General features: G+C 37.9%; 1 protein-coding gene across 7 annotated transcripts in view; it reads right to left on the reverse strand.

Moving 5' to 3' along the window:
* Window positions 1–1,980: 1,980 nt before the first annotated feature.
* Window positions 1,981–27,995, reverse strand: part of Atf7ip2 (activating transcription factor 7 interacting protein 2) — a 78,954-nt gene continuing 52,939 nt past the window's right edge. For 6 of the 7 annotated variants that reach the window (XM_005391191.2, XM_005391193.2, XM_013518012.1 and 3 more), the window contains exons 6-11: window positions 24,156–24,316; window positions 11,476–11,549; window positions 10,536–10,597; window positions 9,870–9,936; window positions 3,792–3,877; window positions 1,981–3,226 (exon numbers count right to left, since the gene is read on the reverse strand). In XM_005391191.2, the coding sequence (XP_005391248.1) occupies window positions 2,819–3,226; window positions 3,792–3,877; window positions 9,870–9,936; window positions 10,536–10,597; window positions 11,476–11,549; window positions 24,156–24,316 (858 nt within the window). In that variant the 3' untranslated portion in view covers window positions 1,981–2,818. Of the gene's footprint in view, window positions 3,227–3,744; window positions 3,878–9,869; window positions 9,937–10,535; window positions 10,598–11,475; window positions 11,550–24,155; window positions 24,317–27,995 lie in introns of all 7 variants that reach the window. The other variant, XM_013518013.1, reaches the window with a different exon arrangement.

The raw sequence follows: 27,995 nt of genomic DNA on the forward strand, positions 1-27,995 counted from the left end.
AGGTATTGAAGAGGTTCCCTTCAGGAGGTCTATTTGTGAGTTTAGAGCAAGTGAACGAGTAAGTTCCATGGGATCGTGCTGTTACCAAGAAAGAGGTGGTCCCTGCAGTACATTGGTAGAGACCACGTGGTGATGGAAGCCCCCACTAGGGGGACCCAAGGGGGTTGAATATTTACTCCATAGCAACTGTAGGTGGTGGCTGCAGAGGACAGCTGTCTGAAGGGGCCACCGCGGGCCACTGGTAGGAGGTGGAGAACTGGGACCAGAAGCAAAGTTTAGGAAGCTCTGGCCTGAGAAACTCCAACTTACTTTTCTGTTGGATGTTGAGACACAAAATGATAGAATTTACTATGTTCGTCTTCCTTACAAGATGGCCTTTCATCAGGGCCCTGAGTCTCACTGGCAGAACCAGTTAAACAAGGAAAGAGAGTGAGAATGGGAGAAAGAAGAGGGACAGCAGAGGTAAGCAGGCAGGCTGCTATAAACCGCAGGGCAGTACTGCCTTCACTTTGCACAGTGAGAAAGAAATGAGTTGCTAAGCCACATTTCAGTGATGGGACTGGCTTTCAGGGTGAGAAAGGGTGCTTACAGGATAGCCTGGCAATCTACTGCCCCGCTCAATCCCCCAGAGACAGGGGGCTCTTCCTGTCAGCAAGGGAACCAATGAAGCTAGAGCCAGGAATTCCTTGTGGCGTTACACATGGCCCTGTGAGCTGACGGCCATGTACACTGCTCCTGTGTGTCCTGTGGGGAGGCTGGAGTCACCACAGGGCAGCCAGGCAGCAAGAGGAAGGCTGCTGCGGATGAGTAGGGAGAAGCTGGATTCAGGTCCGCATCTCACTCCATCAGCAGCACAGTGGACTGCGGGGAAAGCACAGAGCAGTGACAATCCTGTTACATGGGTAGGCTGAGGGCAGCTCTTACAGCAGCTGCTAGAGCTGCAGGTCCGTGAAAATCCTGGAGAGGTGGCCACAGCTTAGGTATAGGGACACAGAAAAGTACCATCACACCCACCCTGAGTCTCAGAATGGCTGAGTACACCTCTCATTGAAGACAAAAATGCCAGAGGGTTTGTTTTCCTGGAGTTTCTCGATTTCCACATAGCAAGGCAGTCAAGAACTGTGTGAATTCTGTTGGATCCATCCAATCCCTCAGGCAGTAAAGATGGTGGACCCATCCTGAGCCGAGGAACTAGAGCAGGGTTTGAATCTTGCTTCAACTTATTTGTTGGGTTTCTATGGCCTTGGTGAAGGCGTCTAAGCAACCATCTTTAAAATGGCATAAAACATCTCGTGTCATCATGTCTTGTTAAAATATGAATTGTATAAAACTATCCCAGGTCTGAAACCTCGTGGAGTTATTGCAAAACATGCACCTGTCCAGCCTGTTTCCCAAGCCTGAATCTGATTCCATGAGCTACTCACCAACTTTTCTCAGCATATTCAGTGTTCAGCTCACCAATGTGGTCCTACTGCTCAATGGAAGAATAAAGGCTTCCCACCATACTACAGGTGCAGGAAGCCTTTCTAGGCTGAGCTAATTCTCTGCACTGACTGTGCAGGAGGGGAGCACTCTGCCTCAGGCCAGCTATTTTCTGGTGTCATTAGTACCTGGCAGTTGAGAACATTATTCTTACTCCTTGAAAGGTAAGGATTAATACTGTGAGCCATCCCCTCTCAGATGTCTGCTGTCAGCCCCCTCTTATCCTGCTAACGTACAAGCTCATTGCTTTGAACTTGTCCATGTGGCCCGCTGGGGTGAGTGTAGTTTCTGTTGGTGAGGGGTTCCAGAATCTGGTCATAGAGTCAAGTCGCTGGCCTTCACTTAGTGAGTTAAGGTCTCGTGTACCTCACCTCAGGATGAACACCTTGTCTGTGTTTCAGAATCTGGCTCTTTCAGACATGTTCTGTAGAGACACGGAAGGCGGGCAAAAGAATAGCCTTATTCATGACTCTAGATGTGAACACATTCACAAAATGCTAGGAAAACCATTTACTGTTCATTTTTAAAGTTCACAACTTTTACTATGTATCAGGAAAGAACACCCCACTTTCAAACAGTGATTTTTCTATTTTTGTAACATTCCAGTTATTAGCCATCCACAACGTCCTTCTCCCTTGGGCCCTTACAATTCTCAAACCGGTTTCCTGAGCTTTACCTTGGTATTCCCCCAAGGAAGCAGTCTGCAAGACTAGTCCATTAGAACCTTTCAGTGTTATATTTTGAGTCCTTGATGGCAGCCAAAACAAGTGCAAAGACAGCAGACAACTACAACTTAAATCCAGATCGAACAGTGTTTTTATGAGATAGTGTATGTTTTTGTGTACACAGCACACAATGTTTAACACATTTCATACATAAGCACACAAGCAGTCTTAAGCAAAAATTTTAGACTACTTCTCCAAATGCATGACATAAAGTAAACTAAAATAAATAAAAAAGAGGGGCACAGGTCCGTAGCCTACCTAGAATTCTAACAGAATGTGAAGACTTTAAGGGACAATTTTTCTTACAGCTACACTGACCACAAGCAGGTCACCAAAGCTGACTGTTGACAGAAGACAAAATCGCTGCTTGTATCCCAGACACCTTAGCAACATAGGCCCACGACAGTATGTTTGAGAACACACACATTGGAAGTTCAAGCAAGTCAGAAATTCATGAAACTACAAGCTAATTACAGTAAAAGGAAGAGGACTGTCCCCAAAGGGTTCACAATCTGACCTTGTGAAATGGTAAATAGTGTTAAGAGTAATGTGAACAACTCAAATACGAAAAACAGAATATTTCATATACAACATATAATTCCTGAAGACTTTTAGGTCAAGTTATCACAAAAACCAGGGACTGATTTTACGTCACAAAATGGTCCATAACGCCCAAAAATGTCTTTTGACTGGACAGCAAAATAGTATCTATTGGAAGCAAAAAATTCTGATAAAGTACAGGCCATTGGGAGTGGTAAAGCTTTAATTTCTCCGATTTTCTTCCAAATCAACTTATTATTGGCATTCTCATGGCACAGGAAGAGGTGGTAGCTTTCCACAGGAGCACACCTGGGGTCGATCTTGGTGATGTTCCAGGTTAGGGCGATGCCCATGGGTCTCAGCACCCACTTCACTTTCAGCTCGGGCTTCTGGGGAGGGAGCGTGTCCCCGTAAAGGAGTTCAGGCAGTGGCGATGATGGTTCTGGGAGAGGTGGCAGGTGCTCAAAGGAATCCAAATCCTAAAAACACATATGCAAAAAAACCTTAGGAAACCGGTTTGATTGTTTCAACATGGTCAGCTGCAGCTATGTAAAGATTTCCTATTCTTCGATCCTATTATCAAAATAAAAATAGGATATTTCAAGAATATGTGAGGTTGCATCCGGATGTTTTAAGCAAGAAGTTCTTTGGGAGTTAAGATTTCTACACTCTAGAAGTTCGTGAGCCCAGAACAGGGCAGCTCGCAGACACTCTGGTGTGCTCCGCAGCAGTGCACTCATGCTCGTTCTGGCAGCACACGTACCCAACAGGACACTCGTTTATGCAAAGGGTGAGCGTGGGACAGCATCCACTTCCCTCCACCCTCATCAACGATGGCTTAAATTGTTAGATCAAAAAATGTGCTTGTTTTAGTTTCTACAGCTTCTGGAAAATTTAATTATTTTAATTAATTGTGTAAATAAACAGGTTAACAATAGTACATTTTAAAAAGCACTAAAGACAAACCACAAGTTTTTTTACAAGTAAAGTTACTTCCCTCTCAGTTTGGAATGAATGTCCTTACAGAGCACTTCGTGTTAGTACCTCAGTTACATTTTCTGCCACTGGGGTTATTTCTTTTGAGTTTAAAGCAGGCTTAGAAGGTGATTCCAGGGTGAACGGTGGACTTTCTGTGAACATAAGGAGAAGAAGTAAGATTTAGGGCTGGGGGTTTAGCTCCATAGTAACACACTTGTCTAGTATGTGTGAGGCCTTGAGTTTGATTCTCAGCACTGCAAAAAAATAAAATAGTTTATCTGCATTAATCAATTTTATGGCCTTTTAGCAAGTAGTTTAGATCTTATGAATTAAAATTACAAAACTGAAATATGGAGACATACTTTTGATAAAAGTTCTACACGTGGAAAATTTTCTTTTAAGGTAACAAAATGCCCTCTTCAGGGAAACCCCCTCCATCACTATGCACCTGGGAACCAGGTACATTCACTCAGGGGGGAGGGGGTCCCTGCTCAGCAACTCAGAGACAGTCTTCCTTGTTAGACCAATAAAGATGTCTGCAAACACAAAGCCACATACAATCACATAAATACATCAGATCCACAGGGCCTGAGAATCCATAATAAAAATAAAAACCCCACAGGCTAGGATTAGAAAAATCGCTATCAGTGGTGAAGTTTATGTTCACCAGAAGGGGATCAGGTATAAACTGTGGACTAGAAAGAAATGGGAGGAATGAGAAAGACTGTGGGAAAAAAGAAATGAGGAAAGACAAAGGGAGGGAGATGGGGTGAGAATGGTTCAAAAACAACTGGTAAGAGTATACACGGGATGGTTAAGAAAAGGGGGTTCATGGAAAGGATGAGGGCTGGATATCTAGAAGTTCCAGAGTTTAGATAGCTAAAAGGTAAAAATCATTTTAGGTCTGTTGTGTTTCCAGTGACGTAACTATGTAATAAACTTGATGAATCCCCCAATGACATTTATTTGTAGTTTTCTTTTGATTTACAAGGATAATCAAAATTCTGCACTGTGTGTTAAAGTTCATTTATTAGTGACTTTATTTTTACTTATTGAAACACCGTTTAGGGTCAGAGGTGTACCAGAGGTGTAGCTCAGCGGTAGGGCCAGCACATGCATACTTGCCTAGTGCGCTGAGGCTGAGTTCCACTCCCTGCTTGGGGAGGTGGGCATTTTTTTAAAGAGATAATGGTTTTAATTCTAAAGGAGTTGTACAACAATGTCATACTGGTTTCATTAATTAGAACTGGATCTGTAAAACTATGAAATGCAAATTAACATCATAAGAGGTAATACAACTTCCTTTGAATTTTGAAGTAAACAGATATAAAAAAATAACAAGTTTTATTTCAAGATAGTAAGTCAACATGCTCTTGGCAAATTAAAACAGGCCAAGAGAAACTCAATTTTATGTTAGTAAGAGAAAATCAGGACTTCTATCTCAACCCAATTGATGTTTATATCCTTAGAGATGCCAATGTTTTATACTTTCCAGCTTTTACCCTTATCTATACAAAAATATGTAATGGTGATTTCAGTGCTTTGTGTTCTCAAACTATAGCAGCCAGTATCCTATTATTTTAGGGTTCTTTATTAAACTGCTGGGCAAAAATTATGCTTTTATGTAACCAATGGTATCTGCTCTTCAGATCCTCAGCTTGCATGTGCATGCACACGTGAACACACACATCGCTGATATTAATATTACAAAGGTTAATTTTATGTTATTTGTACTATTGAAAGGATCTCTTCAGAGATATAATTTACACAAAATGTACCCATTCTAAGTGTGTAGTTCTCATTAACTTTTGACAAATGCGTACATCTGTGAAATCATCACTAAAATCAAGACACAGAAAATCATTATCACCGAAAAGTCTTTAAGAATCCCTTCTATCATTCTTTCTTATCTCTGTGCCCATAAGACCACTGGTTCGTTGTCATGAAAGACTGTATTTAGAGCGAGGGGTATAACTCAGTTGTACAGTGCTTATCTAGCATGCCTGGGTTTGATCCCTACCTCTGAACCCCAAATAGATTAGGGTACACGATTCTTTTGCCCAGCATATTTCTGAGATTTATACATTACTTGTACGTATCAATATTTTGTCTATTTTTTTTGTAGAATGTTTAAGCATATGAAATATGGATATAGTTATCTATTCATCTGTTGATGGACAGTTGGGCTGTTCTGGGCTATTATGACTAGAGCTATGATCACTTGTGTAAAGGTCTGTGTGGATGTAGGTTATAATTTCCCTTGTGTAAATATATGAAAGTATGAATTAAGAGTTACATAATAATAATATAATATTTTTGGGAGGTGTTACAGGAATTGAACCCAAGGTCTTTACACTGAACTACAAATCAGTTAATAAAAAAAAAAACATTTTTTTTGAGACAGGGTGTTATGGATTGTATCTAGATGTACCCTACAAGTCTCATGCACTCATAGGTGGTACTTTTTGGATGTGGCTGGATCTAGGGGTGTGAGTAGTGATTAAAGGTGTGTGATAACTAAATTATGATTAGCTTAGCGTAGTTCAAGGTATGGATAATGAGAAAGTCCACCAGTAGCCTGAATGGAATAAAAAGGTAAGGTTTGCAGTTGGTTGCTTTTTGCTTGCCCCACCAGGGACTGTTGATCTGCTGTCATGCTGCTCTGACTTTAGAGCCAGCCAACTAGACGGAAACCTCTACAAACTATGTGCTAAAATAAACCTTTCCTCCTAGAAGTTGTTACGTGTTGGGTATTTTGCCCCAGCAACGAAAAAGTAACTAAGATACAGGGTACTGCTAGTTCCCGGGATGGGCTTGAATTTGCAAACCTGCCTCAGATTACCAGAGTTCTGGGATTATAGGTGTGCAACACCAGGTTCAGCTTAATGTTTTAAGAAACTGTCAAATTATTTCTTTACTGGTTTTACCATTTTACGTTCTTGAGAGTGTAAAAATGTGAAGTTGCTCCCCAATTCCACCAACACCTTATTTTCAGGGGCTTTCATTTGGCTACTCTACTTTTACAATATCTTTCTCATTTTGCTATGATAATGATGTTGAGGATATCTTATGCTTACCTGTCATTCTCTCATCTACAATGAAGTGTCCTCTACTGGTTTCATATTTAATTTCCTCTTCTTTTTCTTAGCTTTTATGGCAAAAGCCTAGACCATTCATTTTAAGCCTTCTGTTTTTTAATATAAACATTTAATGCTAATAATTTCCCCCTCTTCACTGTTTAGCTGCATCCTATAAATTCTGGAACATAATGCTTTTATTTCCTCTGGATATCTTCAACTCCAGAAGATTGAAAAATGTGGACTGTTTCCAAATGTTTAGGATTTTTCCAGCTATCTTCCTGTTATAGATTACTTTTTTTTTTGTCAACATACATACATGTTATGGTCCACAAACCTAATCCCTTACTCCATATGCACTTAAAAAACCTGGGTTAGGTTGAGTATTCCATAAATGTCAATTAGGTTATGCTCATTAATAGCTCAAACTACGATAGCCATACTGGCTTTGTGCCTACATTTGTTTTTCCTAGTCAGTCCTGGAGATTGGATCCAGAAACTTTGTACCAAGCTACATCCCCAGTCCTTTTTTATTTTGAGATAGGGTCTCACTTGTTGCTAAACTGTGTACATTGGGCTTGAATTCATAGTCTTCCTGCTGCAGCACTCTACAAACCTGTGCCACCAAGCCCAGCTCTGTCTTAACTACTGACAAGGATTTTGGGCATCTTCAACTGTAGGGGCAACTGGGCTGACTTCCACAGAAGTTCAAACGATTTTATTCAGGTTAAACAGAGTTTATTGAAATTAGGCCAGCCACCATACACCTTCCGACTAACAAGTTGGGAAATGTGGGCCCTGTCCTTGTCTTTGTTTCATCTTAAATACACTTTTGGTTTCTATGGTAACAGAATGGCATGTTGCAGCTGTTGATGCAGGTGGCCACACACTGTTTGTGTGGCCAGTTAAAGCCCTGGTCATGAGCCCAACCACAATGACATTAACATACTTTCTGTACCCTGCTCTGTTTATCCCCCTTTTTACAACCATATATTTTCTTTTAGGGTTACAATGTTTAACTAGGGCCATGGAAAGAATGAAACAACCCAGGCAGGGTCATAGATGGTTATCTAGGCCTGGGGGTTTCTTTGCCTTTAAAGAAATATTCCAGGGTAAAGTTTACTCTTCATAACCCCTTCAGGATGCTTCTCAAAACATATTTGAGGCTTGTACTAAAACTACTCTTAAGAGCTGCCATCCCCTACACAACTGTAATTGTCTATTTTTCTGTTTATCATTTTAGTCCTATCAATTTTTGCATCAGGCATTTTAAACAGCTACTATTAAGTGCATACATTGCTTTATTGTCATAAAGAGTCTTCCTTATCCCTGGTAACATTCCTTATTCTCTCCTTGTCCAATAATAACACAGCCATGCCTGCTTTCTTAGGATTACTATTTCCATGCTTTTACTTGGTTATCTTCTTCATTCTTGTAATTTTAACCAACTTGTATGTTTATACTGAAAATACTTCTCTTACAGTTAACAGATAGGTAAGTCTTGTTTTATTTTCTAGTCTAACAATCCTTTTCCACAGAGTATGTGGACCATTTACACTTATCAAAATGGTCAGATTTAATTATCTTGTCTATTCTTTGTCTGCTTTTCTGTGGCTTCTCTTGGATTGGGTATATGTACAATTCCATTTGATCTCCACTATTGGTTCATTAGTCCTACTTCCACTCTAGGCATTACCATATGTATCTTTAACTTATTACAGTCTATCTTCTAAGGACACTATCTCACTCTCATATAATGACCGTGTACTTCCATTTCTCAGGCCACCTTTTGGACTATTGCTATTGCACATTAAGATGTACGCATCATAAACGGTATGGTGTTTTATTCCTTAAATGTGGTAACACTTTCTTTTACTGGACCACTTCTTTTATTTCTGATAGTGAAGACCTGCTGGCAATACATTTTGCTTATCGAAAAGCCTTAATTTTGCTTCCATTTTTGAAAGATGTATCTGTTACAGAATTCTGTGTCCCCCAGAATTCTGATATCCCCCAGCCTCTTAATGATGCCACTCAAACATCTGGCTTGCACAGTTCTCTGTTCTTCTACTGATATTGTACAGCATATATCTTCATTTTTTCTTTATCTCTGATTTCAGGAAGTTGATTATGATATGTGTTATGATTTTCTTGGTGTTTATCTTGCTTGGAGTTTATTGAACTTGGAGGTATACTCATTAAATCTGAATGACACCCTAGCATGGAGTCCAAGACCTAGATAGTAGTATGCTACCTCCTTTTGCTTAAATGGAAAGGGCATTGTCTCTCATTCTCTCTAGTTTCCTATCATATACACAAAATAACATGTTCATACCCTGGTGTTCCATTTTTTGCATGCATTTTCCTAGCTACTACCACTTGTGATAAGCGAGAAAAAAATGTGTGCTACAAGGAGAAAATTCATGACAATCCCAACCAAGATAAATTTATCTTTCTAAAGATAACTATAAACAAACTGATACATTCATATCATGGGCTATTACTTAGTGATAAAAAACATACTACTAATATATAATCAACATGCTGGGTGGGGTGATGCATGACTGCAACCCCAGAATTCTGGGAGACTGAGGCAGGAAAACTTAAAATTTCAGCCTATCTTGGGTCGCTTTGCAACTGAGACACAGTCTTAAAAAAAAAAAAAAATTTAAAAAGGACTGGGTGTGTGGCTCAGTGTGAAGGCCCTGGGTTTACACTCCAGTATCACCAAAAACAAATAAACAAACAAGCTCAGATAATCCTCAAGAGAAAGATGCTCAGAAGCCAATCTCAGAAGGACATATACTGCATCATCACATTTATATGCATTTGTGAAGAAACACCATTACAGTGATGAAGCAGAGATTAATGGGTGCCTAAGATTAGAGACTGAGGAGCAGGAAGTCAGTGCAGCTATAAAGAGATGGCAGTTACATGAATCTACATATACAATGAAAGTACATAGATCGATGACACATATACACTAATACGCACTTCCTAAGTGGGACCAGAACACTTGAGTTGTTACCATTCCCAGTGTCTTAAAAAAGAATTAAAAACCTTTTACCTGTATTGTAGTTGCACAGGCCTTCTTTTGTCAAATCAATAACAAAATCACATTTCTTCTCTGGAGTCTGAAAAGTTATTGTTTCAAAAAAAAAAAAAGTATGGTTTCAGCAGTAGAAAATGTTTTAAAAGATAAAACCCATTATAATTTCAAATGATTTTAAGAAATTACTTCATCCCTTCCTGCCTGTCTCGGTGTGGGATGAAATGTAGGACCTTGTACACGCTAAGCAAGCATTCTACCTAACTACACAAACCTACAGCCCTAATTAACATTTAGAAGCTGGAGACTATTTTCTAAGTCTCTTATGGTTTAATTGAACTCTAATATAGAAAGATAAGCTCTTATAAAATACTTCATGGTTTCTGAGACTAAGATGAAGGAAGTCTAAATGAACTGGTAAATAAGTATGATTATGAAATATCTTTATCATTAGCTTTCTGCTTCTCAGTGTGTACGCTGGTTATGCTAACAGAGAGTAATCTGTGTGCAACATACAAACTGGGGTGAGGAGTTGCTGAGGAGAGGGTTCACTGCTGATATTAACTACCACTTCCTGCTAACCTAGGCAAAGAACGAATGACAAAAGCAGCATGCAATAACATTTAAAGTTCCTAGAAGTAACATATTTAAATAAATAACATTGAGATAATAATTATTACCTACCCTAACTTCAATTATATTATTAGATGAACTGCTGGAATTTGTTGATGTAATTGTTCTAGAATCTAAAAGAAAATTATTAAAACATGAATATATTTGATAATTTATAAACTATTAATTATTTATGAACTTTGTAATGTAAAATGCCGAAACACAAGAATGAAGTGCTAATTAAGAGTTAATTATATAATCATAAAAAGTAACTGAATAGAATACCTATTCCAAAAATTGATAATCTACTTTAGTTAATATGGTTAAAATTCTTCTTTCTGGAACTTTATATCTACATTAGTAGCTTTTTTGAAAAATCTACCTGGAAATTATTTTATTTTAAAAAATAAATTGCAGAGAAATACAACACTTTTTAATTCCCAGTATCTTTAAGACAGATTGCTTGCCATGACTGAGGAGAGCTCTTCCTTAATTAGTAGGAACTCTTAAGGAAATGCTTACTGTCTTTTGTAGCTTTTTCATTTAAAACTGGAAATAATTTATACACAGAGGAAAAGCTACCAGAAATTAAGATCAAATGCTCAGAAGAGTAAAACATGAAAATGTGGAATTTTTGATCAGAAATTATGGGTCACACAAGACAGCTATTTTAAGGGAGGGGAAATTTATCATTGGAAATCCAAAGTTAAAATTTTTGAGAAAGTATACGACACAAATTTTAAAAAGCAACGAAAGTATTTTTTAAAGAACCAGAAGAATAAAAGTTAGATGAACTTTAAGACAAAATAGACTATAATTTCATAAAAAGGCAAATAAGAAATCATCACTAACACGAACAGCCCACAGCAAATGATTCAAAATAATGTACATGCAAGTAATTATTTGAAAGTAGACAAAATTCTCTTTTATTAAAAGTTTCTATCTTTCATTTAAAAAAAATCTATTCAAGCATTCTAACTTGATAAATAATAATCTAATCAATTTAAGGTACCTGTTGGACTTGCTGTAACTGGAGCTGTCAAATTAGGACTCTCTGCCGAAATCAACATAACATCATCACTGTTACTAAAATGATAAAAAAATTAAAAAAAATAAACTAATCATGCATAAGGAGGCTAGAACATGCAACTAGTGGCTAGAATTCCTCTAAATTAACATTTCATAATATGTTTTAAATGAACAATTGTGTATCAAGAGAGGGAGACATATTTAAGAAGCCCCATGTATTACCAATTCACTTATAATGCCAAAAGTAGGTGGAAACCTAATAATAGACCTATAAAACTTAATAGAGGGTCAGGTGTGGTGGCACATGCCTGTAATCCCCGCGCTTAGGAAGCTGAGGAAGAAGGACTGACTGCCTTGAGTCCGAGGCCAACCTTGGCTACGCAGTGAGTTTAAAGCTAACCTGAAATATAGAACAAGACCCTATCTCAAAAAAACTATAGTGGCAATCTAGTCACAATGATTCATAAATGCACAAAATATATAAATACCACTCTGGGACACATATTTGCCTTCATAAAGATGAAAACAACATAAAACTAAGTAAAACTCATTAAGACTGATAGTCACTTTAACTCTTAAAGATACAAGATTATAATAAAGCTATTTAAATAGTAATTTCCACTGCTTTATTACATATAACTATGGTAGCAATATTACCACAATCGTCTTTACTGAAGAAAATATGGTAAATGACCATGATTTCAGTTGTAGAACATTCTGAGAGATCATCTTTGCTGCCATTTTGATCTTGACCCCACTTTTATGAGTTTGACATTTTAAAGCAGAATTTTGTTATGAAAATCTTCAAATTGCATTAAGCTCATTAAAATGCCAGAATGCCCAGCATAATTATACCATTTTCTTGTCCATGTTTTGTACTTTTAGCATTTATATTTGGTCTAAGATCCATTTTGAGTTTATTTGTGTATATGTGTAAAAAGCTGAGTTTTACTCCCCCCTCCCCAGGTATCCCAGAAACATTTACTGCAAAGAAAATCGTTTCCTTATTAAATATCCCACCAGGTTTTTATTAGTATACGTTAATTATACAGAATATCAGGTTTCATTTTGATAGTCTCATACTTGTGTGTGGCACTGGGAATGGAACCCAGGGCCTTTGCACTGAGCTATATCCCTAGCCCTTTTTTAGAATTCTGAGAAAGGGTCTTGCTAAGTCACCAAGTTACTCAGGTTGGCTCTAATTTGCAACTCCTCTGTCTCTCAGTGCGTTACAGGCCTGGAGCACCAAGGCTGGCTGCATACATTCTTTTTTTTGTAGTGCGTGTTTGCAGTACAGAATGTTTCTATCCCTTGTGTGGAGCTGGTACATATACATAACACCTCTTAATTCCTTTTTTCATCCCCTTGTCTTCCTGTCCCGCTCTCCTTCCATTTCTTAATCCCCTTCATATTTGAGGAAGACTTATCTTCCTACTTCCTATTATCTTTTTTTCGGGTACTCTACAAGATCAGAGAAACTTGTGTCACCATGTAGTGCAAGCTGGCCTTGAATTCACTTGCGGAGCCCAGGCTGGCCTCAGCGACCCTCCTGCATTAGCCTCCCAAGTGCTGGGATTATAGGCGCGCACCCCCACCCCCTGCTAGCCTTCACGTGTTCTTATACTGTGATCACTCTGATGTCTTTCTTATAAAGCAATGGACAACACCAATACATATCTCTAGCCTCTCCTTTTGAGTTATACGGCTTATTTTTTTAGACTAGCACCACTTCTTTAATTACGACAGTTTTACAGCAGGTCTTGAAATCAGGTAGTGTTAAGTCTTCCAACTCTGCTCTATTTGTAGGTTTTGCATTCTCATGTAAATTTTTAATAAATTTGTTATTTTTTTTAAAAAGGTTGCTTACTTCAGAGTAGATTAAGTATACAGAACAATGTGAAGTGACATAATAATGAGTTTTCTTGATTCCTGAATGTGGCATATCCCATTTGCTTAGGTCTTTTGTAATTTCTTCAGTAATACATTATAGTTTTAAGTTTTACTAGGGACTGAACCCAGGGTCTCTGCACTAAGCTACATTCCCAGCCCTTAATTGTTATCATAATCATCATCATCATTATTATTGAGGCAGGGTCTTGCTAAATCACTTAGTTGCCCAGACTCTCCCTCCTGCCTCAGCCTCCCATGAGGCAGGGATTATGAGTTTGTGCTACAATGCCTGGCTAATGAACTAATTTTTTAAAATTTAAATTCCCATTATTTATTACCTGTACATTGAATACTATAGACAAACAGTATTTTTTTAAATACATACTATATACAAATACAAAAATACTTTCTATTTACCCACATATTTACTATTTCTGGAGGTCTACCTTACATTTCTACCTAGTACTATTTTCCTACTGCCTGAAAAACTTTAAATTTCTTGGAGTGCAAGACTGCTGCTAATGTAGTTTCCTCTTATTTTAGCTTAAAAACATATTTTTGGGGCTGGGAATTTAGCTCAGAGGCACAGCGCTTGCCTGGCAAGCATGAGTTTTGGTCATGAGTTTGATTCCCGGTACCAGAAAAAAACCAAAAAAAAAAAAAAAAAAAAAAAAAAACCCAAAAAAACAAAAAACAAGTATTTTCCTCCTATATTTCTGAAGGATTATTTTGGCTGCATATAAAATTCTAGATGGTTAATTTTTATCTTTCAATACTTTAAAGATATCTCTGATCTCAGTATTTTAAACACTGCATGCAGCATAATAAAAAGGTAAAAAAAAAATTAAAAATTTATTACAATAAAAGTCACATTGCCATTAATATCCCTGAAAACACTCCACCTAGCTTCAGACACACATATCCCAGCATGCTTGCCACTTCTGAGGAATTCTGAAAGTGCTCTTTCATGAGTGTCTTAATTCACTGTTGTGGCTGCCTTGATGTTCCAGACTGATTCAAAACGTTCACCTCTCATGGTCATTTTGGCTTTGGGTAAGAGCCAGAAGCTGCACAACACCAGATCTAGTGAATAAGAAAAATGAGGACACGACATCATGTTTTCACGAGTCTGCTCTTCCTCTGGATGGTGTCCAGCAGCTGCGTTTACTGTATTTTTGCACTCATGAACCATGACTTCCAGTCTACTCTATTTTCCCTTACTATCTTTTCCATTTCTCCAAGTTCAGCTTGGGTTTTTTGTACCTTCCATTTCTCTCATGTTCATTCCTCTCTGTACTGCTGAACATCAAGAAAGCAGTACAGCAACTCTTATGGCATTATTTGCTAGTACTTGTAGATATATCACTTCATTCTTATCCTTGTTAATGCTTCCCTTTTTCTTTCTTTCTTTTGCGGGAGGGCGGGTGGTGCTGGTGATTAAACCTAGGGCCCGAGCACACACAGCTACAATCTCAGCCTTTTTTTTTTTTTCCCATTGAGACAAGGTCTTGCTAAACTGCCAGTCTAAGCTTGAACTTGTGCCTTCCGCCTCAGCCTCCCAGAGTGCTGGGATGACAAATGGGTTAATTATTTGCAACTCTGTATGTCTAGTAATTTTATTAGGTATCAGACAATGTAAAATTTATGCTGCTTAATGATAGATGTTTCATCCCATCAGAACTGGATTGTCTTCTGAAATGCAATAAAATTATTGGAGTACTCTAGTTCATTTGAGGCTTTCATATAGCTTTTTCCTGTGTGTAGGTTCTTTGCAGTCATTGATCTTGGACTACTTTAGCTCACTAAAGCTACAGTCATCTGTGGGCTCTACTTACAGCTCCTTATTCCACAGTCTCTTCATTTTAGCCAGTAGAAAATGCACTACACTCTCAGTCCTTCTCTGGCAAGGAGGAAAGCAAATATTATTTCATTTTCAAGAATTATCTGGCCTTCCTTCGAATGGTTCTTTCCACCTCATATAGTTTCATTTTTGCATGGACAGATCTTTATCTAGACAATGATTTAGTAAGTTTGCTTTGCAGATCTTCAGAGTTCCGTCTTGGTGCAATTTCTTCTCTTTACTGTTTGGAGTCACAGATTCTAGTCAACCCAGACTCTCTAATCTCGGGCCTAAACTTATCAAGACCACCAAGCTCTGTCCTCCCCCCATTCCTGCCTTTTGACTTGGAAGATATTTGCACGCAGTAAGCTGGACTAATGGCAGGGCTCATTTCACTTGTTTCCCTTCTCTCAGGAGTAAGAATCTGCAGCTCACTGTTGAATGAAGTCCTGCCATAATTCTTTTCTCTTTTAGCCTGATTTTCAAATGATTTACAGTAAAAGATCAATTCTTGTAGACATCAATGCTTCATAGGACGAAAAAGAAATTTTCTGCATATTTTCATTCTGTAAAATCAACTCTTTTCTATACACATTTTAAAGTAGAAATTTAATTTTATATCAAATTTATCAATGAGAGATTCTAACATTTGCCATTATTTCTAAGGAAAAAACCATGCATGCTCAGATCTAAACTTTATTAAGAATATTTGATTTTCCATCCCCTTTTAAAATCTAAGAAAACTTGCCAAACTTATTAAAGGATGTGTATTTTTCTATCAACAGTCATCATGAATTAGATAAAAAAACTGATAGGTGTATCTATAAATTTTCTTGCTAAACTGTAAGAAAATGCCAAGTAATTCTTTTCACATTTTTATTACGCTACAGTCAAAATCCCTTCTATATCTCAACTCTTCACTTAACTTTTATTTTAGTTGCTACTAAAATATAACAGTTTAGGAGTATAGAAACAAAGTAGAAAGAAATTTTTACTTTAGTTTCTACTAAAATATAAACACAATTTAGGAGTATAAGAAACAAAGTCTTAAGACTTTAAAAACAAACCAGAAGGGAATTTCTGACAATCTCGCAGTACTTAGGAGGTAAGGATTAAGATTTGGGACCCACCCACTCTTAAGATTTCAGATGGAATCAGTGGAAGTCTAAGTCTTAGGAGCCAGAGGGAACTAGAAGTAGAAAGAGCCTCACAAAACTTACAAGCCCTAAATTCTACCATTCCCTCAGCAGACTTGGCAATTAGACTACATTCCATCGGCTAAGCAGAGGAAAGAGGTACTATATCTATAGCAAAATAGTATTATTCAGAGCCTTGACAATTTTTCAGAAATTTATCAAGTATTCCAACAGACTCAATCAAATGACTGGAAGGGCCAGGTGTGGTGTTATATACCTGCAGTCCCAGCTATTCAGAGGACCGAGGCAGAAGGATCACTTGAGCCCACAAGCTAGAGACCAGCCTGGGCAACGCAGCAAAACCCCTAGCTAATTAAGCAAGTAAATAAATAAGCAAGCAAATAAATAAGCAAACAAAAAACTACTTTTAAGAATATGGAAAGATGGGGCTGGGGATTTAGCTCAGCGGCAAAAGCGCCTGCCTGGCAAGCGCAAGGTCATGAGTTCGGTTCCCGGTACCGGAGAAAAACCAAAAAAAAAAAAAAAAGAATATGGAAAGAATGACAGAGAAAAATAGTTAAAACAGAGCAGTCATCAATAAAGTAGAATCTAGCCAGGCATGGTGGCGCACCCTGTAACCCTAGCACTCTGGGAGGCTGAGGCAGAAGGATCACAAGTTTAAGTTCAGCTTAGGTAACTCAGGATCTTAGCAAGACCCTATCTTAAAAAGTTAAAAAAAAAAAAAAAAAAAAAAAAAGGCTGGGGATGTAACTTAGTGCAATGGCCTTAGCTTTAATCCCCAGTACTAAAAAACAATACACAGAATTTAAGTCAATCAAGTGTTATGGTTTAGATGTAGAATGTCCCCCGAGGGCACAGGTGTTCTGAGGTGGGGCTCTGGATGATGACTGGATTGTAGAGGCACTATAATCGTCCGTGGATTAACCCACAGTTGAGTTCAGAGCTGAACCTGCCATTAGAAGGTGGGGATTTGTCTCGGTGGGCCTCTGGGTACTGACTAGTAGGGGGTATCACGCCCTCTCTGGTCCTCCCTTTGTTTTCTGCTTCCTGGATGCTGAGATGTGAGCTACTTTCCTTCCCTAGAGCCTTTCATCAGGCCATTTCGCCTTGGAGCCAGCTGACCATAGATTGGAAATGTGGGCCAAAATAAACCTTTCCTCTTTTACACTGTGGGTATCAGGCATTTTATCCCAGCAACAAAAGTGACTAAGAGAGAAAGGAAAAATAAAACTATGTTGGATGGAATTAAAAGCTGTGGAGGCAGCCAGAACATGAAGGAGTAAGGTCTCAGACAAGCAAAGGGTACAGACAGAATAGTGAGACAATTGTCACTGGTGCTCCCATCAGGGGACTTGTCAGCTCAGCCATGCAGAAATGCTAAGCCAAGCAGAAAATGGCTGCAACCACAGTGGACTGGTATTAAGGAGCTAAAAATGTAAATGAAAGGCCAGCATAAAGGGGGAACTACAGGATATACCATGGGTTTAGGGGAATTCTTGAGGGCTATACTACAAGAATGAAGGAAAACCAGAAAAAACTAAGTGTTATAAAGACAGCTGATCAGCCTCAGTCCTGCTCAATCCGGACTGGATTAAAGTGTTGGATTATTCATTTACTGCCACATAACGATTTATTGAAACTATAATGACCTGAAAAAGTATACACCATCTTGGTTCCTGTGGGTACATACATAGGCAGTAGTACAGTTGAGAAATTCTAGCCTGGGGCCTCTCATAAGGATGTTCACATGGGCACTTCGCTAGAATTCATCGACGGATTAATCCACTGATGAGCACAGCACTCCCACAACCCAATCATCTCCCAAAGTTCCACCTATGAACATGTGAGACTTTCGGGTCATTCTACATCAAAACCACAATGATTTTAATAATTTACTCAATAATGTCACATGATCTATTCAATAGAAATGAGTCACATCAAATATAAGACCAAGAGAGAAATTGGGCTCCGTTCTTTAAAGGGAGGATCATTGTGGAAATAAAATTCAAACTCCATCACTGGTACCATGCCTCATACTTGCCTTCCAGAGTACAGGGTGAATCTAGTCTGAGGCAAACTTCATTATTTAGAGTCTTTATAATTTCAAATATACAAAATACAAGATTTCAATAAAAAAATTGGGTGTACAGAGATACAGGACCAAGATGAAAAACAGCTAACAGAAATATTGCTCAAAGTGACCCAGACTTGAGAATAATCAGAAATGGATCAGAACATTAACAGTGACTAAAATTTTCAAGTATGGATTGGCAAGATGAAGAGTTTTCACCACAGAAATCTATGAAAAAGCACCCAATGAAAATGGGAAACCTGAAAAAACACACAAACTGAATACTGGATACATGGATTATAAATACATGGATTATGCTGGGAAATAGGTCAGAAGATATCCATATCAAAGCATTAAAGAGTAAAAAAAGACTGAAGAATCTAAAACAGCATGTCATTGACGTATCAGGTAGGTTAAGATACATAGAATGGCATGGATGTAATACCTGAAGAGAAAATGGCTAAGAATTTTCCAAAGATGATGAAAAGACATCAAGCCACAAACTCAAGAAAGTTTATGAGCCCCAATTAGTATAATTAAGAAACAAAATCAGGTACCATCCCGCCATATACACACCTAGCATTTTATACTATACTTATGAAAACCAGAGAAGTAGAATATTTTAAAGGCAGCCAGAACTTTATCTTCAAAGAAACAAAAGACTGATGTTGAAAACTTCCAACAGCAATCACAGAGGTTAGAATGCAGTGTAACCACATCTCAAAAGGCCAAAAAGTGCCAACCTACCAGTATTATATCCAGACTAAAACATTCTTCAAAAATAAAGTCAAAATGCAGGTCATTTCCAGATAAAACTGACAGAATTTATTCTAAACAGCATTAAAATGAAAATAATAAATGGAGTTTTTTACGTGGAAGAAAAATGATCCCAGATAAAAAGATGAAACACAGAAACAAAGAGCCACAGACACACAAGTAGGCAGGGAACTAGGAGCTGGGGTGCAAGTGGCAAAGCACTCACCTAGGACCTGCAAGGCCCTAGCTTTCATCTCAGAGATACTCCCCTGAAGCAGACTATTTGAAATAAATAATGACTATTACAAAACAGTGATATTTTACCTTGTTAAATTCAAAATATTGTAAAATTAAAATGCAGAAAAATAATGACCATAAAAGAGATGAGAAATAGAAAATGAGTAGAAATAGAAAACAGTAAGATTATAAACCCAAGCATCAGTATGATTACATTAAACATAAATAAGTTTTTCTAATAAAAAGATTCATAGTTTCAAACTGGATTAACAGTTCACGTAATGTTTAATTTATATCACGGGGGCTGGGGGTTGTTTAGCTCAGTGGCACAGCGCCTGCCTGGCAAGCGCAAGGTCGTGAGTTTGATTCCTGGTACTGGAAAAAAAAAGAAAAAGTAATTTATATATCATGAACTTCCCCCATAAATAGCATCTGTGCTACTAATTTTGTCTTACTCTTCAAATTTTTTATCAAGCTTTAAATCTTTACACATTTTGGTTTTGGCTATTTTTAATCTTCGTTTAAATGAAGTTATACATGGTGTAGGGGCACATGCCTGTAATCCCAGCACTTGAGAGGCTGAGGCAAGAGGATCCTTGTGAGTTCAAAGCCAGCCTGGGCTACAAAGTGAGTTCAAGGCCAGCCTGAACTATGTAGCGTTCAAATACATACATTCTATGTATCTTAACCTGTCTCAAATAGACAAAAATAAATAAAAAATGAAATTATACATACTATCTTTTGTGTCTGCTTTTCAATCATGCAATGATCTTCTGAACAGAATCCCAGTTGCACAAGAGAGAATACCAAGAGTCAAAGGGGACCATATCAAATTAAAAAGTTTCTGCACAGTGAAGTAAATAACTGACAGAGTGAAGAGATAATCTACAGAATGGGAAGAATTTTGCCAGCTATTCCTTGAACAGAGGACTAACATCTAGAATATACAAAGAACTAAAAAAAATCCTAAGTAAAAGGCCCAATCAAAACCTGGGCAACTGAAACGAACAGACACTTCTCAAAAGTACAAATGGCCAATACAGAACAGTACCATCCAGGGTCATTAGAGAAATGCAAACTGAAATACTGGTATTCTATCTTACTCCACAAAGAATGGCTATAATAAAACAATCAAATAATACCAAATGCTAGCAAGGATGCAGGGTAAAAGGAACCCTTTTACACTGTTGGTTGGAACGTGCAACCACTTAGGAAAGGAGCATGGCAATTCCTCAAAACACTAAAACTAAAAATTCCATTTGATCCACCTATTCCCCTTCTAGGTATCTTCCTGGGTAAAGTCATACATCCATACCTATGTTTATACAGCAGCACAATTTATAACAGCTAAATCTTAACAGAAGCCTGTATATCCATCAACAGATGAATGGATAAAGAAAATATGGTATTTATACATAATGGGGTACTACCCTGCCATAAAGGATAAATTTGAGTCTTTTGGAGGAAAACTGATACAGAGACCATAATGTTAAGGGAAATAAATCAGACACACAGCTTAAATATTACATGTTTTCTTTTATACAACAAGACTAAGATATAAAGAGCAAAATACAAGGTAACAGGAAGTAGGGAGATACATCTTTTGCAGATAGGAAGGGGACCAAGAGATGGGGGAAGAATTATGATATGTTATGTATGTACACCAACTCCTCAGGAGCACTATCATCATTATGTACTAAAATATGTATCAATAAAAAAAAATGGAAACTAAAAGTTTCTAATTTTAATGTGATAAAATTAATCAATTTTTATTTTATGACAAGAGCCTTTGTCTTACATCATTCCCTCCCCAATTAATGAAGATATTCTTTCTATATTTAGAATAAAATTTTTAAATTTCCTTTAATCCATGTAAGATTATTTTGGTATACATTGATATAAGGATCCAATTTCATATTTTCCCCAACAAGATTAACAAATTAAGACATCACCATTTAATGAAAATCAGTTGTTTCCCAAATGATCTGCCATATAATCTCTATCACTGATTTTGTGTGTGTGTGTGTGTGTGTGTCTGTGTGTGTGTTTTCACGCATGCAAAGGATCCTGGGCTGCTTGTGACACTGATCTGTTTGTCTAGTACTCGCCAAAAACATTATGTAAATCACTATAGTTTTGTAATGTCCCAGATAATGATGCCTGATAGCAAATTCCTTCTACTTTGTTTCTCTACTTTGGCGCATACCTATAATCCCAACTTTTAGAGAGGCTAAAGCAGTACAATCAAGTTAAAGGTCAGCCTGGGCAATTTTGCAAGCCCCTGTCTCAAAATAAAAGTTAAAAGGATAGGGAATGTACCCTGTGTAACATACTTGCGACCCTGTGTTCAATCCCTAGTGGCACCCACCCGAAATAAATAATTTTTAAAAAAAAAGTAATTTGAACTAAAGTGAAAATATTTTATCTTGTTATAATACAAACTATAAATATAGTACATTTCTCCATTTTATTCTTTTTCAGTGTCTGTTTTTTAAATTTTCTTCAGTAATTACATTATCTTGTTAAATGTATTCCTAAGTACTTGAGATGTTTTATTGCTGCTGTCAAGGTATTATATATTTCGTGTTTATATCTGGTATACATGAAATCAACTGATCTCTTTGGAGTTCAGCAATCTTATATAGCTAATCTTAATAACCTGTCTTCCTCTGGATTTCTGACAAATAAAATCTCTTAGTCATCCGAAAATAGTAATAAAATTGTTTCTTTTTTATTAATCCTTTACATTTTTTTCTTTTTCTCCTCTGCAGTCTTGTATTAGCTAAGACATTCAAAAGTGGCGGCAACAGGTATCTTTTTCAAGTTTTAAACACTTCCAATGTTTAGTCATCAAATTTGTTTTAGGGCTTTTGTAGATATTCTATCTGATTAAGGGTACCTCTTATTCCGAGTGTGCCCAGAATTTGTTTTAATCATAAAGATACCTTTACATTTTTGCATCCACTGCGAGCTGATAATGATATTTCTTCTGGTAGACTATATTAATCAATTTATTGTTAAAACAACATTGCAGCCCTCCTGAGGCACACCCAACTTTTAGACTGTAGGCTCGGTTTACTAGTATCTTGTTTCAGATATCTCCCATCTATTCTATGGGTTAAAGTGGGCTATAAAGTTCCATTTTTATAAAACTGTATAACTGACTTTAGCATCAGGGTTATGTTAGCTTCATAAAATGAAACGAACGCTGCTTCTTCTGTCTTCAGAAAGTTTGCTTAAAACTTGTATTACTTCTTCCTTAAATATTTTATACAACTCACTACTGAAGCCATCAGGGCCACAGTACATATTTGTACTATTTTGCACCTATTTGCACACTAACCACTGGGCTAAATGTTCCTGCTTCCTGTAATGGCTGTAAACTGTATGTTCTTCTTTTAGTATAGAACATAAAGTGAGTTTGTTCATATCACAAATATAACCCACTACTAAACTGGACATACTTATCTGCTAAGTGCTGTTTTACTGGTGACTTCTGTTTTATTATCAGCACTCTGTCTCCTTCTTCTTCTTTTTTTTTTTTGGTTTCTTTGAGACAGGGTCTCGTTATGCAGTTCAGGCTGGCCTTGAGCTCACTTTGTAGCCCAGGCTGGTCTGGAACTTGTAATGATCCTCCTGCCTCAGCCTCTTGAGTGCTGGGATTACAGGCATGCGCCACCATGCCCAGCCTCGTTTTCTGTTTTTTGTCTCTTCATGAGTTTCAGAACATGCATCAACAAATGGTAACAGCACTCACTAAAATGTGACTCTTGTCTTCACCAAATAAATGTCGCCTTTGCAGCAGCTTCCTGATTCAAAACTAAAGTGTGGGCCTCAATAGTATGGAATTATTAGAATACCTCCTAAAGAGTGAAAACTGCAGAAACACCAAAGAACTACTATAAATAGCATCCCTGTAAGAGAACAGCAATCATGGAGAAAGGCAGTGCTCTTAAAACAATAAGCATCATTTACTTCATTTATTTTTGACTATATATACTTTTTCATCATATAATTCATTTATTTTTGATTTTATGTATTCTTAAAATTTGAGATATGATTTAACAAGTAAAAGCAAAACAACAGAGCATTTTAAGGACTGACTGTTAAAAATATTTAATATTATAAAATTCAAAATGGTCGCTTATCATCAATGATGAGGGAAGAATTCATTATATGTCCCATCCCTCTCTTTCAACATCAGCTCAGGCTAGGATCAGCAAACATGTCTCTGTTGAACTAAACTCCTTCTTCTGTAGTGGCCCCAAATCTTTTAGACTAGATGGTAGATGTCTCAGCTATTCAGAGACTCTGCTAGACATGTAAAATATGTGCGTTCTAATTTAAAATTACTACATGACTTTCAATTGGAAGGAAAATAACGTTAGGCAGTTCTTCCTAGTCCCACCAGCTCTTCTGTGTAATTAAAAACAAAACAAAACAAAACAAAACACTGTTTCATAGGACCTTGATTTTCCATGTGTAGAACTGGAGTGATCCATTAATCATTCTACCAATGGCCTGACTACCTGACCAATTCTAAATTTTAGTATTATTAAATGATAAAGAGTTTTAGAGAAACAATTATATTCATTCATAATAGAAAAAGTGTTCAAGTGAATATAAAGCTTTAAGCTATTCTATGCTTGAAAAACTGGTATGTTTTTAAGAATATATTTAGATAACTACTTTATTTTTGTAGAAATGCCTACCTTTCAGAAACAAACTCAACACCATCCGATGACAAATTAATTTTTTCACTTGCTTTTTCTGAAGGGCTGAAAGGTTCACAGTACACAGAAGTCATTCTTTCCTTTTGGCTATTAACTGACTCTTGATTCTTACCCAAAGTCATGGTCTCTGAATTTCCATTCTGTTACATGGGTAAGGAAAAAGCATTTATGAGGAAAAACTTTTACTTGAAAATATTTTCAAAATATTCTTGCATATATATGACAAACTACATTAAATTATGTGTATTTCAATGGCTGATGACCATAACTGTGATTTCTTTGCCAAAATGAAATTTTTAAAAACTTTAAGAAAATAAAAATTATAGTACAGATCAACTTCTTAGCTTAGATAAAAAGGAGGAAAAATAAATACCTGGGTACTTAGGTAACATTTATTCCCATTAGCCTAAATTTTAAGAATAAGACATTAGACTTTAACAAGTAAACTTTTAAACTTTATTACATTTCTAATAAAGACTGGAAAAAAAAAATCAGACTGCCTGCCAGGCGTAGTGGTGCATGCCTGTAATCCCAGCACTTGGTAGGCTGAGGCAGGAGGATTGCTGCGAGTTCCAGGCCAGCCTGGGCTACAAAATACAAAATAAGTTCAAAACCAGCGTGAACTAGATAGTAAGACCCTGTCTCAAAAAAAAAAAAAAAAAAAAAAAAAAATCAGACTGCCTACTCACTCTTCCAGTTGGTAATATATTTTTAAAAACTTGGAGCTGAAACACTTAGTCCATGCTTTGATTTAGAACTGGTAGCATTTAACATACACGTCTATATGCCCAACTCACAGACTTTTCTAAGCATGAACAAAACTACAGATACATCTAGGCTGAATTCTAAAATGTTATTAAATAAACAGATTTTATATGAAGAATAGGGTTTGTTATGGTTGATACATTGTGTCAACTTGAGGAGTCTACAGGTTTGGCGAAGTGACTCAGCAGTTCCACATCCTGGGGTTAAAAGGACACCCTCTTCCTGCTGCAGGATGTTGTTCATTGTGTCAATGGGAAAAGTTTAAAAGGCTGACTGTGTGACTCAGCAGGGGGCCAGGGTGCTTACTTTGTATACATCCTGAGCCTGTGCAAGAGGAGGGCATGGAGATTATGAGAGCCACACGCCCCTTTACTTTAAAAAAAAAAAAAGCCTCAGAGCACCATGTTCCACAAAAGTGACAGCAGGCACACCATGTTCTAAAATTACAGCAGCAAAAAACCTTGTTCCTCAAAATCAGGTTCAGAGAGCCCAATGATCCAGGCACTCAACCCCTATGGCCAAAAAAAAAAAAAAAAAAAAAGCTTGGCTACTTCTCTAGGTGACAACAGACCTTGACATCATCCACATGGCAATGGTTTAAGCCACATAGAAAATTCAAGAGTTCTGAGGTTAAAAACGTTTCCACCTAGAATTCAAAAGGCCTGGGAGGCCAGGCAGTGTGCCCCTGAGAAGGGCAGTGTGTAAAGCTGTAAATAAAAAGCCAGAGGTTCAGCAGAGACCTCAAAAGTTTAAAAAAGCCAAGAATGTGGATTGTCTAAAAAAAAAGCTGCAAAAAGGGAGCAAAGCAGGCCCGAGAGACAAGCCATGAGAGCTACAAACAGCAAAAGTGCCATAAGGGGTGGAGCCACGTAAGACATCTCACAATGTGCCACAGATTGCGTCAGATGCTAGACATAAAACTGTAAGACATAATGTTAGCCCTGCTGGATTCTGGACTTGCTTTGGTCCCAATGCTTTATATCCCTGTTTATAACTTTTAAAATAAAAATGTTTATTTTGTGCCATTAAATGTTAAAAGTGTTTAACTTTTCATTTATACAGGGACTTACAACTAAGAGTTTGCCTAACATCTCAGAGGAGACGAGAGACTCAGACTTTTCAGCAATGCTACAACTGTTAGGACTTTGCCAGCTCTTAGTGACGGACTCAAATGCCTTTTGCATAAAGGGATGTGCATGACTCTGGGGGACAAAATGCTATGGCTCTAATATAATGTTGATAGACTTCATACCGGTTTCTTAAGTGTTGTTAAACCTGTTTATAATCTTCAAGTTGTAAAATGGTAAAAATACGGTCTTTATATCTAAAAACTGGTTTAAAAAAAATATCTGCTTGCCAAGTGGACCAGGGGTAGAATGTTATTGTTGATACATTGTGTCAACCAGAGGAGTCTAAAAGTTTAAATAACTCAGCAGTTCTACATCCTGGGGTAAAAGAGACATGCCCTTTCTGCTCTAGGATGTTGTTCATTGAGTCAATGTGAAAAGTTTAAAAGGTTAACTGTGTGACTGAACAGGGGCCAGGGTCCTTACTTCGTATTCATCCTGAGCCTGTGCAAGAGGAGGGCATAGAGACTGTATGAATGCTACACACCCTCTGGGTGGGGCATAGCCTGCTTACAATATAAGGGAGGAAAAGAGGCTTGTTGCTCCCCACTTTTGCTCTTGTTGCTTTGCTGTCTTTCCCCACCATAAACATTTACCCTCTGCCATGTGCCACTCTGTCTCGGAGCCAGCCAAATATAGACTAAAACCTCCACAAACTGTAAGCTAAATAAATCTTTCCTTCCTTAATTTTGAGCATTGGGTATTTTGCCTCAACAACAACAAAAGATAACCTAGACAGGGTTAAAACCATATTAGAAAGCAACAGAAAAGTATCTGGTATTCTTTCAGTTTGGGCACAAGGTGGCACGGACTAAACTTTTCCTGCTCCTCCCCTCCAACTACAATACTTACAACTCTGGAAATAATTCAGGGGATAATTATAGAACTCAGGAAATCCAGCATCTTTCCTCAGCCCAAACTGATAGCAATGATGGCGACCTTCCCCCAATTCCTGCACTGCCAGCTGGGAAGCCAGGCAGCCAGGACAGTGGCTGTCTAACTGACTGCAACAGCAGCAGTAGCAGAAGCCAGCCAGGGAGCAGCTTCCAGAAAACCCACACGCATAACAATCACTGACCTAATCCACTCTGATGGCGGTGTGGGCATCTTTCCACATGTGGGATAGCAGCAGGGGCTGAGCATCAGCTGCATGCTGACTCCACACCTGAGGCAACAGCCGGGCCAAACTCCTGCCTGGCAGTGAACACAGGGCAAGGGTTTCTGAACTTCCCACGTAACAGCATTAGGGACAGAGGGTCATTTGCAGAGACTAAACAGGAGACCCAGTAGAGCTCCATGAATGAAGCCAAGCAAAAGAGTAGACGAGAGTTCTGAAAAGTAAATTGGTTTTTTTTTTTTTGTACTGGGAATCGAACCCAGGGTCTTGCACTTGGCCACTCACGCGCTGTACTGCTGAGCTACATCCCTGGCCCAAAAGCAAATTGTTACTGACACTACAGCTCACAAAAGGAAGGCAACAACCACATAATAAGCCTAAACAGGAAAGCTGACTGTTTAAAGAGTCAGACGCAAAACTTTTCAAAGATCCCTTGGTGTGGCTGAGTACTGTGGCCTTTTATCATTCCAAGAGACTAGCTATTTCCAGTTTTAGGTATTTGTTATAGCAGTATTCCATGTTTTCTACAACCAAAATCTGCATTACTTTTCTATATTAGGCTACCTTGACAAACTAATATAAAATGAATGGTTTACAACAGAAATTGCTAGGGATGGTGGCCTGTGCCTACAATCCCAGTATTCTGGGAAGCTGAGGCAGGAGGATTATAAGACTGAGTCCAGTCTGGGCAACTTAGCAAGACTATCAAAATTTTAAAAATAAAAATTAAAAAGGCGGGGCTGGGGATTTAGCTCAGCGGCAAAAGCGCCTGCCTGGCAAGCGCAAGGTCGTGAGTTCGGTTCCCGGTAC

Source organism: Chinchilla lanigera, unplaced genomic scaffold, assembly GCF_000276665.1.
Source record: "Chinchilla lanigera isolate Chin_1 unplaced genomic scaffold, ChiLan1.0 scaffold00041, whole genome shotgun sequence".
NCBI lineage: Eukaryota > Metazoa > Chordata > Mammalia > Rodentia > Chinchillidae > Chinchilla > Chinchilla lanigera.